The 11,624-nt window shown below is 42.7% G+C and overlaps 1 protein-coding gene across 1 annotated transcript; it reads left to right on the top strand.

Annotated features, from left to right (window-relative positions):
• Positions 1–2,816: 2,816 nt before the first annotated feature.
• On the top strand, positions 2,817–11,386 carry LOC142259039 (uncharacterized). The gene is made up of 6 exons (XM_075331570.1): positions 2,817–2,885; positions 3,015–3,194; positions 3,276–3,399; positions 3,483–3,580; positions 3,786–3,876; positions 8,100–11,386. The coding sequence occupies exons 1-6, from the start codon at positions 2,829–2,831 to the stop codon at positions 9,449–9,451; spliced, it is 1,902 nt and encodes a 633-aa protein (XP_075187685.1). The 5' UTR covers positions 2,817–2,828; the 3' UTR covers positions 9,452–11,386.
• The last annotated feature ends 238 nt before the right edge of the window (positions 11,387–11,624 follow it).

The following is an 11,624-nucleotide window of genomic DNA, read 5'->3' as shown; positions in this document are numbered from 1 at the left end:
ATTTTTTTTAATGCTTTTTTGACTATACTGTAATTAAAATATAAGCCGTACTCTAAAAATAAGCCTTAGTTGCGTTTCCATAGGGAAGTGTCCAAGCATCTAAAAAAGGTCAAGAATACAGCAGGACTCTTCATCAAAGAAAGCAGACATCCCCAACAGAAAGCAGACCGACCCCCCCCCCCCCAAAGTAAAAAAATCGCATTTACCAGACCCCAAACAATTACAGTTGGCAAGTACCGATGGTGGATGCGCTCTCACACAGAGATCTGTGTCGCTGTCAGGTCTTTCACCATTCCTGCTGCATTGCACCGCAGAGCTGTGGATACAGTGACAGAGAAGGTAGAGGCAGTAATAAACCGTCTCTGCCTTATGTAGAGATGGACGGATTTCCTCTCCGTTGCTACATGTTTGCGTATAGATGCACTGCTATGTAATGACATTGTAGAACATCACTGCAGAGTAGGAGTCAGATGGCCCGGATGTTTAATCCTTCACCTCCGGCCAATTTTTCGGGGTGGTTTATTGTTTTTTTTCGCTCCCCTTCTTCTGAGAGCTGTAACTTTTTTATTTTTCAGTCAATTTTGCCATGTGGGGCTTGTTTTTTGTGGAACAAGTTGTACTTTTCAATGAAACCATGAGTTTTTCCATATAGTGTACTGGAAAACAGCAAAAAAATTCCAAATGCAGAAAAATTGCAAAAAAAACTGTGATTGCACGATTGTTTTTCAGATATTTTATTCTCTGTGTTTACTATTTAAATATAGGGACCCCCATACAGCACCTGAAGGCACTGCCTTCTCCCTCCCTGAGGAAGCCGAACTAGAGCACAGGCTTTTAGTGGCGAAACGTACGTTGGTGGGTTATGGGGGAGCCTTTTTCTCTGCATATTCAGGATTATGCACTTTAGACTATGCACTGGCCACTTTTTTGATGCACTGGCCACTTTATTGTATGCATTTATTCAAGCGATTTGACTACATATTTTTCCTATGCATTTGGGGTATCTGAGCAGGTTATTTACATGTATCTTTGCACATGCACTTTATATACTATCCCAGTAATATTTGCTCTGGCATTTCCCCTGCATTTTTTTGATCTACCTGACTAGTCATCTCCAAATATTATCTATTCAGCGGTCCTGTTTATGTTCACTCACACCCCTTGTTTTTACTTCTCCTTTTTTGCTGATTGCACATCTATGATTGTATTAATAAAATTGTATTTTCACTTTTTGACACTTTTGACTCTTGTCCTCTTGTTTACCCTCTGTGTTTACTATATAGAAAAACGGATGTGTCGCTGTGATGTCTGAGGTCGGTACAAGTTCGTAGACCTCAAACATGAATAGGTTTACTTTTATCTAAGGGGCTAAAAAAAAATCAAAAGTTTGTCCAAAAAAGTGGTGCACATTTTGCGCCCTTTTCCGCAACCCGTAGCGTTCCCATCATCTATGGCTCAGTGACGGCTTATTTTTTTGTGTCTCAAGCTGGTTTTTAATGGTACCGTTTTTGTGCAGATACCACAGTTTGATCACCTGTTATCGCATTTTGCTCAAAATTTACGGCGACCAAAAAACGTAATTTTGGCGTTTGCCATTTTTTTTTTTGCCGCCATGTTGTTTATCAATCAGATGAATTGGTGTGATATTTTGATAGATCAGGCCTTTCTGAACGCGGCGATACCAAATTTGTGTATATTTTTTAATTTTTTTAACCCTTTCATTGTCAATGGGGTGAAAGGAGCGTGATTTGAACTTTTAGGGTTTTTTTTTAATTTTTGAAAACTTTTTGTTTACTTATTTTTATTTTACTAGTTCCCCTAGGGGGCTATAAGGATCAGCAGTCTGATCGCTTATTCATGTCTCCCGATCCGAATAGCACCGGTCAGATCAGGAAAAATACTGATCTCCTGTAACCTGCAGTACCTGGCCGCTTTTACAGGACCTAAGTCATGTGAGCTACAGGAGTCGTCATATAACCCTGTACTACCATGACAACCATCAGATCCACATGATCAGGTCACATGACTTCCGGTGGAGGCCTATGAGTAAAGTTTTATGGCGATTGCGATTATACTGGGGCTGTCACAATTTGACAGCGCCATTTAAGAGATTACCAGCCACGGGCAGATCGCGGATCTGCTGGTACCTGCTAGGCACACATCTCAGCTGTAAATCAGCTGAGATGTGCGCCTATCTCTGCCGGCTGCTGGCAGCAGCGAGAGGGAATTAACACTATGACCGCTAGGACATAATTTTACTGCCCGCGGTCGTTAAGGGGTTAAAGTCTACGAGCTCCAAAACCAGTTTAGAATATCTAAACTTTATTTACATATTTTTTCTAGTTTAGGAGTGAAATATAATGTGGGCACATTTTGTAATTGGGATAATTTCCACTAATTTGCTGCCTTCATACAAGAAATGGGTGGTAAATTGTGCGTCAGCGAGTGCACAGATCCGTACGCCATGTGTGGCCCCTCTTCTTCCATTAGAAATAAGAAAACATCGAATCCTAATTCCATTGCCCTGTTCTTAACCGAAAAACTGGGAAATGTTTTATTTTTGCTCTTTCGTACCTCCCTACTTTTATTCCGGAAAAATTAATCTTTTATTTTTCCGTTCACATTGTCGTATGAAGGATTGTGGGGTTTTTTTTATAAAGATAATGTGCTACTTTTATTGGTCGGTTTTACTACTTACATAGCACATTTCATGTTGAATTTTTCTTCCCTACTCAAATGATCGGCTCATCTTCTACCCCAATCAGGTCCTTATAATATCGAAAATGTTCCTGATTGCCCCATGAAGGATGGATATGGACAGAGACAAGATGGCGGAGAGGATATTACACCTCACCCTAGAGATCCTCTTCCGGCTTACTGGAGAGGTGAGAAATTCTGATGACGTCACATTACATCATTCTTATCTATGGGAATAACAGATGGACAGAACTGGAGAGGTGAGGATTCTGGAAATGTCTGGAGTGAGATTTATTACTGTGTCTCTCCATAACCAGGATTACACAGTAGTGAAGAAGACCTCTAGTGAGCGCTGTCAGGCCCCTGTGTCTGAGGGTTGGGGAAGACCCCTGAGCCCAATCACGGGGCCTCCACCTCACCCCCCGAAACATGAGGACATCAATGACCAGAAGATCCTAGAACTCACCTACAAGATGATTGAGCTGCTGACTGGAGAGGTGACACTGCTGGGAATGCTGGGACATTATACAGTAATGCTATGAAGGGATCGGGGGTGACGCTATCATTGTATGTGTCAGGTTCCTATAAGGTGTCAGGACGTCACCGTCTATTTCTCCATGGAGGAGTGGGAGTATTTAGAAGGACACAAAGATCTGTACAAGGACGTCATGATGGAGGTTCCCCAGCTCCTCACATCACCAGGTAATAGACAGGACTAAATACACACGGCCTATAATTATCTGTATGTAAGGAATGAATTCAGTCCCTGTATGTGTCTCCTCCAGTTCTATCCAGTAAGAGGGCAACACCAGAGAGATGTCCCCGTCCTCTTCTCCCACAGGACTGTAAACAAGAAGATCCCGATGTTCCTCAGGATCATCAGGTAGATGGAGAGAAGGGGCCATGAGGCCATGAAATTTCCCTATGATGTGTAGACGGCTGTGAAGGTCTTGTGCTCAGTCTTGTTTTATCCACCAGTATTATATGTGTTATACTTGTGTAATGAGAGCGGTGGAGATGGCAGGATTAGAGCTGATCATAGATGGGACTTCTCCATCTGTCTGTGACTTTTACAATATTTCTTTCAGGGGGAAGATCTGCCCCATATTAATACTACAGAGACATATGTGAGGGGTGATGAGCGGAGTAAAGAGGAGATTCCTACAGATAACCGCCCAGGTGAGTAGTGACCACTAAATGCAGAGAAGTCATAGATTCTTCACAGTCCCCGGCTGCTATGATGTGGGACTAAAAAAATGAAAATAACATCCTAAAAATAATGTGTAAGAGATTTCCCGTACATCCTAGATATGGGGAATGTGCAATTTATAGTGGAATGCTCACATGTTCCATATTATTTATACTGGTGAATCGTTGATTTCTTGTATATTAGTGAACTACAGCACTTAGGTGCAGGTATATTCTAAAATAAGACACAAAACCTCCTAGATGCAGAGTGGTGTCGTACAGCCCCTTTAAAATATAAGGGTTTATTAGAATCAGTGTGGAAAAATGTTGCTGTATACAGGCCAGATACAGACAGCCGTTTCGGGGTATTTGCCCCTCATCAGTGTGGAGTAGGAATCTGGGTAGTGGGAGCATTGCCTAGTAAAAGAGTATGTGAGCAAGGATGGTTGACCTTAGGGAGATCAACATCCACCACTGCGGAGACACCATCACATGTTTCTCAACGCAGTGATTCTAGAGCAATGCCCCGGGAAGGAACAACCACGGGAAGGGCAATGCTCCCACTAACCAGATTCCTACTCTACACTGATGAGGGGCAAATACCCCGAAACGGCTGTCTGTGGATGGATACCATGTTTGGCATAGGTGGTCTCCTTGACTGGAGACTGCCCTTCCCGTGGTTGTTCCTTCCCGGTGAAAGACCTGGCTAGTTTCCTGCCAGCGTTGAGAAACATGTGATGGTGTCTCCGCAGGCCTTCTTGCTTTGAATATTTCCCAGGGGACAAATCACTGCATTGAGAAACACGTGATGGTGTCTCCGCAGTGGTGGATGTTGATCTCCCTAAGGTCAACCATCCTTGCTCACATAGTCTTTTACTAGGCAATGCTCCCACTAGCCAGATTCCTACTCCACACTGATGAGGGGCAAATATCCCAAAACGGCTGTCTGTGGATGGATACCATGTTTGGCATAGGTGGTCTCCTTGACTGGAGACTGCCCTTCCCGTGGTTGTTCCTTCCCGGTGAAAGACCTGGCTAGTTCCTGCCAGCGTTGAGAAACATGTGATGGTGTCCCTGTAGGCCTTCTTGCTTTGAATATTTCCCAGGGGTCATTGCTCTAGAATCACTGCGTTGAGAAACACGTGATGGTGTCTCCGCAGTGGTGGATGTTGATCTCCCTAAGGTCAACCATCCTTGCTCATATAACACCAATATATTCATGTGCCGCCCCTGTGCCAGCAGCCGGCGCTGCTCGGGTCCTGGCCTTCAGGGGTGGTGGCTTGAGGGTCTCCGGACCCGGAGGTCTCGCGGACACGCCGAATAAATGGGGGGACATAAATGTACGGGCTAGGCCGTATTAAGTTTGTGACACCACCCACGGTGTGTGGTGAATTGGGACTACACCGCTGCTGTGATGTGGCACCCGGGGGAGGTTTAGCGGCAGCAAGTTGTTAACCCCTCCATGGGCAGGGATGGTGACACCGGGGCCCAGTGGCTGTAGTGCAGGGTGTAGCGATCGCAGGGGAATGCATGTTTACTCACAATGAATAATTCACACAAGTCTCTGGTAAACCAAGGTGATGGTGGCCGGTGTCACGGCCAGTTGCATTCGGGTCCCCCACCCGGCTGGTGGTCTCTATCCTTTTTCCTCTGCACTGTTTGTGTAAGAATGACTTCCTAGTGTGAAACGTAGGAGTCTGCTCCTGGCTGGATGTGGCCTGAGGAGCCGTGCCCGCAGACGCTGGCCGGTGGGATCTATGGGCCCTGGCGGTGACTTTTTATCCCTATCGGTGGGCTGTTGTCTTCTATGAGGGACTTTGGGTGGGACAGAACCTCTAGTCCTGGCCTCAATCGGTTAATTAACCAGGTCCACTTGTTTCTGGTCCTGGCTTCAGGGTCCGAGTACCCCCCTTGTGCTCCGGTTTCCGGGTCGGTTCCCCGTGTCGGTACCGGCGGGCTACAACCCTGTCCCGGTCCACCTCGGTTCCACCGAGCCGTCTTCCCGACTCCCGCTGACGGAGACCACCGTCTGCCACCTAGCCAGAGGCACCAGGGCTCCTACCCTGGTACCGTTCAACTTGAACGTCTCTGCTGGAGCTACACCTAGCTCCACCCTACCTCCTCTCAACTTGAACTGCAAGCTTAATCTACTCGTTTTCCCACCCTGGGCTGTCTAAAACCCTAGGTGGGTGTGTCCCAACCGCCTGGTCACGGCCACTGGTGTGTCTATCTTTCCCTATGGGGGGGTGACTAGGGTTTCAGGTCGGCTGTGTGTTGCCTAATGAGGGAAGGTGTTATGCGGGGGCCTATTTGTGACTAGCTGGTTTTGCCAGGGCGTCACATTCATATTTACAAATCAAAGGTTAATATACAAACAATCATAAGTAGTTAAGCCCCTCCCTCTAAATGGTAATCCCAGGGCCCCCCTGTGATCCAGTGTGTTCACTACTCCCATTTGCTGCCTCTATATTGGCCACAAACGTTACAGCAATGACTGGCACAGAGCAAAAGAGTCTTAGCAGTGATTAGCTAGTAGTAATGATTACCCTGGCTGCAGCATTAACGATTCATTGGAGAAGGGAAAGTCTAGTGAGGGGGAAGCCAATTAATAGAGAATTACAATAATCAAGGCGGGAGTGGGTCAGGGCCACAGTGAGGGTTTTTTAGTTGTTTCCATAGTGAGAAAGCGGCGGATTCTAGAGATGTTTTTCAGGTGCAAGCTGTCACGGGTTGATAGGGGAACACAGGGAAGCCTATACTGGCCCTAGAGTGAGCGTAGGGGCTCAGCCTTATCTTCTGGAGGTACCCTTGTTGGTAGGGAGGTCCAGGCCTCCAACCTAGGACATATCTCCTGTCCTTGTCTCTGATGTTAAGACCCCCCTCCACAACCCACCACCCGGGGGAAAGGGACAAGAACCAAAGTAAACACCCCACTAACAAATATGATAAACAGGGGTAACAACTACTCGTACACATGGGAACCACACACAAAGGAGCCACCAAAAGTGCATGAGTGAAATAAACAGAAAAGGGGGGGAATGAAACACACTACTGGGGAACATCCATACCATTTAACCAGCACACCTAGAACTGCTGCAGCAAGCACCAATGCTGCAGCCCACAACACAAGTCTCAGAGAGAGGAAGGAAAATACCAACTCCTTCCACCTCCTGGCCAAGGTTCCAAATTATGAAAATAACCTGCACCCTCTGGTGGAAGTTGAGGGTATTTATAGGGCCTGGGCTTGGTCCCAACTGGAAACACCTGGCCAGGAGTCAGGAGCTGCTGGAAGGTAAACTGACATTAACCCTCTCCTCCCCAAAGGAAAGGGAATCCATTTAATAAATTTAGTCCCACAAGAAAAAGTGAGACTCAGAACCTGTCACAAAAATCTGCAACAGAGGAAATGCGTGACACAAGCAACAAGAGTCACCGAGAGATTGTGTATAGGGGGTGAAGGGAACATCGGTGTCAAACATAACACCCAGACAACGAGCATACGGCCTAGGCGTTATCATGGTGCTGCACACAGAGAGGGAGATGTCAGGTTTAGGGAGGTTAGTAGACGAAGGGAGTAGAAGTTCAGTTTTGGAGAGGTTACGTTTCAGAGAGCAGACATGATGTTGGAGACAGCGGACAGACAGTCACTGGTGTTCTGTAATACAGTGGGGGTGAGGTCAGGGAATGAGGTGTATAGCTGTGTATATTCATTTATCACATTCTTCCACTTTTTTAACAACATGATAAAACCACTTTACAAATTTACTTTTCCAGTTTTACACTTTCAGCAAAGTCAGAGCTTCTTCATACATAATCGTATTGCTCCTCCATTCTACAGTAATATGTATGTGGCTGTCAGGGATTGTGCCGGACTGACCCCTCTAATAGTACTGACTGACAAGCTCATTTATGATTCTCCACTGAGAGTCTTACTACAAAATAGTTGTGACCAACGCTCTGAGACATGAACCTAGGAAGATGCTGACTTCAACACTGAATTGGGAAACTACTTGAGCCGATCCTGGTGGCCTGATATCATTCTGTAGTGGTCCTTGCTAAGTGGTCTTCAGTTAGAATGTGAACTGTTTTGTCACCATTACCTTAGTGAATAATGAAATTTTGCAACATGGCTTGCAATGCTAATGGACTTTGGATATAGTTAAAAAATAAACTATACATTATTGAAAAAGTATTAACAGTGTTATTCTTGACAGGTGACTGTATTAGGAGATCAGAGGGGCTTCTGACTTCTTCAGAAATTCAATCATATGATCTTGGTGTGCCACAAGACATATATGAAGAACATTGCGTTATCCCAGCTGTATCCTCAACGCTTCAGAGCAAAGATTTACCATCTGATCCTATTAAACAGGTCCTATCTTCTGATTCATCACAGGCTATTAAGGAAAATAAAAGTCACAGAAGAGATGTTAGAATTACCATAGGAACGAAGACATTTTCATGTTCAGAGTGTGGGAAGTGTTTTAATTGTCAATCAAACCTTGTTACACATCAGAGAACTCACACAGGAGATAAGCCTTTTTCATGTCCAGAATGTGGGAAATGTTTTGCAAAAAAATCAAATCTCATTACACATCAGAGAACTCACACGGGACATAAGCCATTTTCATGTCCAGAATGCGGGAAATTTTTTACAACTAAATCAATTCTTGTTGCACATCAGAAAATTCACACAGGGGAAAAGCCATATTCATGTTCAGAGTGTGGGAAAGATTTTACTCGGCTATCAGGTCTTCGTTTCCACCAGAGAATTCACACAGATGTGAAGCCATATTCATGTTCAGAATGTGGGAAATGTTTTGGAGAAAAATCAACTCTTGTTAAACATCAGAGAACTCACACAGGAGATAAGCCATTTTCATGTCCAGAATGTGGGAAATGTTTTTTAACTAAATCACATCTTGTTAGACATCAGAGAACTCACACAGGGGAAAAGCCATTTTCATGTTTAAAATGTGGGAAATGTTTTACAACTAAATCACATCTTGTTACACATCAGAGAAATCACACAGGGGAGAAGCCATATTCATGTTCCGAGTGTGGGAAAGATTTTATTCGGCTATCAGGTCTTCGTCTCCACCAGAGAATTCACACAGATGTGAAGCCATATTCATGTTCACAATGTGGGAAATGTTTTGGAAAAAAATCAAATCTCATTACACATCAGATAACTCACACAGGACATAAGCCATTTTCATGTCCAGAATGCAGGAAATGTTTTACAACTAAATCAACTCTTGTTACACATCAGAGAATTCACACAGGGGAAAAGCCTTTTTCATGTCCGGAATGTGGGAAATGTTTTACAATTAAATCAAATCTTGTTAAACATCAGAGAACTCACACAGGGGAGAAGCCATTTTCATGTTTAGAATGTGGGAAATGTTTTGCAGATAAATCATATCTTATTAAACATCAGAGATTTCACACAAGGGAAAAGTCTTTTTCATGTCCAGAATGTGGGAAATGTTTTACAACGAAATCAAATCTTGATACACATCAAAGAATTCACACAGGGGAAAAGCCATTTTCATGTTCAAATTGAGGTAAAAGTTTTGTGTGTAAATCACATTTGATTAAATATAAAAAAAATCACATAGGGAAGAAGCCATATCTTTGTTGAGAATGTGAGAAATTATTTTCTTTCAAAACATCTCATGTTAAATATTAAAGAGCTCACATAGGCGAGAAGCTATTTTCATACCCAGTAAGTGGGAAATGTTTTATTTTATTAAATGTTTATTCTTTTTATCAAAAATAAAGAATTTAAGTAACTTTTTTTCCCCCACAAAAAATGTAAGAGCCAAAAAACTTACAAAATACCGTAGCATTTTTTGTGTTGTACAGTAATTTTTATTATGATTTTCAAAAGTTTAATAGGGAAGAATAAAGTAAAAATCAGTTTGGGGGAGGTAGGGCGTGAAGAGCGATGCTAAAAAGTAATAGGAAAGAGGGAGGGAAGGGAAAGTACAGGAAAAATTAACCCTTCAACCCCTTCAGCCCAGGCGATTTTTCCATTTTTCATTTTTGTTATTTCCTCCCCTTCTTCTGAGAGCCTTAACTTTATTTTTCCGGCAATTTTGCCATTTGAGGGCTTAATTTTTTGTGGGACGAGTTATGATTTTGAATGAATCATTAGTTTTACCATATAGTGTACTGGAAAACAGGAAAAAAAATTCCAAGTGAGGTGAAATTGCAAAAACAGTGCAATTGCACGATTGTTTTGGGGATATTTTATTCAGTGTTCATTTTATGGTAAAACTGATGCCTCATGTCACTATGAGTTTGTGGATACTAAACATGTATACTTTTTATTTGTATCTAAGGAGTTAACAAAAATTCTGAAGTTTGTCCTAATAAGAATTTTTTCATTTTCTGAGACCCATAGCGTTCTCATTTCTCGGGAGCTGGGGCTCAGTGATGGCTTATTTTTTGCATCTTGAGCTGACGTTTTTAATTTTACTATTTTTCTGCAGTTGCTAAGTTTTGATCGCCTGTTATTGCATTTTTAAACAATATTACAGTGACCAAAAAACTTTAATTTTTTTCTCGCCACGCTGTGTACCGATCAGATTAATTGATTTTAGATTTTGATAGGGCATTTCTGAAGGCGGCAATACCAAATGTGTATTTTTTTTTATTATGTATTTTTTTTATTATGTTTAAATGTTTTATTTTCAATGTGGCTAATGGGAGATGATTTGAACTTTTTAGATTTTTTTTTTTCATATTTTTAAAACCTTTTTTTCCTTTTAAAAGTCTCCTCTAGGGGACTTATCACTGCACACTGCGAGCACTTGTTCATTTCTGCTGAATAGAGCAACATCGCTGTGATCAGCAGAAATGCAGCGTTCCTGTGAGTGCCGGTGGTCTGTGGGCTCTCACAGGATGGGAGTTATGGTAGCGTCAGGGGCCATCAGCTGACCATGCGCTACCATGTCAATACCAAGACGCCCTGTAATCACGTCACAAGGCGCTGATGGCGGCAGGGAACAGCGCGATTCCCATCGTGGTAATTTAAATTGTGCTGTCAGTGCAATCTAAAGCGTTAACAGGTGCGGGTGGATCAGATCAGTAGAGATATGTGAGGAGTACCACGAGCCTGCGGTAACCAGAGGGAGGCGTCCAAGGGCATACCAGTATGTCCTTGGTCATAAAGGGGTTAAGAAAAAAGGGAGGATATGACCAGCGCTATATATACTTGCATTGTCGCTTATTATTTATTTTTTAGTCCGCGATAAATCCAATGCTTAGTCCATAATAGTCCAAGGTTAATGTTGTTTTTAATCTGTGTGTTCCTAAATGAAAATAAAATTCCATAAAATGTTGCTTAGTCTTTAAAAACCTTCTGGATTTTTCTTCTTTCATCTTTTAAGGCAGGCACAAGAGGCATCTTTGTGAGTCGGGTGCCACACTCCTGCTTCAATTCTATGACGTCACCTTGTCTCTGTCAAAGGGGGTGTTTGTTATTGAATAAGGCTTGCCCTGATGGTTCTTGGAATTATCTTTTCTTTCATGATACAGGTGCATCTCAATAAATTAGAATATCATAAAATTATTTTATTTCAGTAATTTTATACAAAAAGGTAAATGCATATATTATATATTCATTACACACTGAGGGATCTATTTCAAGTGTTTATTATTATGTTTATGGCTTCCAGCCAATGAAAACCCAACAATCATCTCAGAAAATTATAATAATTGCCACAAAATAC

Source organism: Anomaloglossus baeobatrachus, assembly GCF_048569485.1.
Source record: "Anomaloglossus baeobatrachus isolate aAnoBae1 chromosome 5 unlocalized genomic scaffold, aAnoBae1.hap1 SUPER_5_unloc_23, whole genome shotgun sequence".
Taxonomy (NCBI): Eukaryota; Metazoa; Chordata; class Amphibia; order Anura; family Aromobatidae; genus Anomaloglossus; species Anomaloglossus baeobatrachus.
This window is presented reverse-complemented; position numbering and strand designations above follow the sequence as displayed.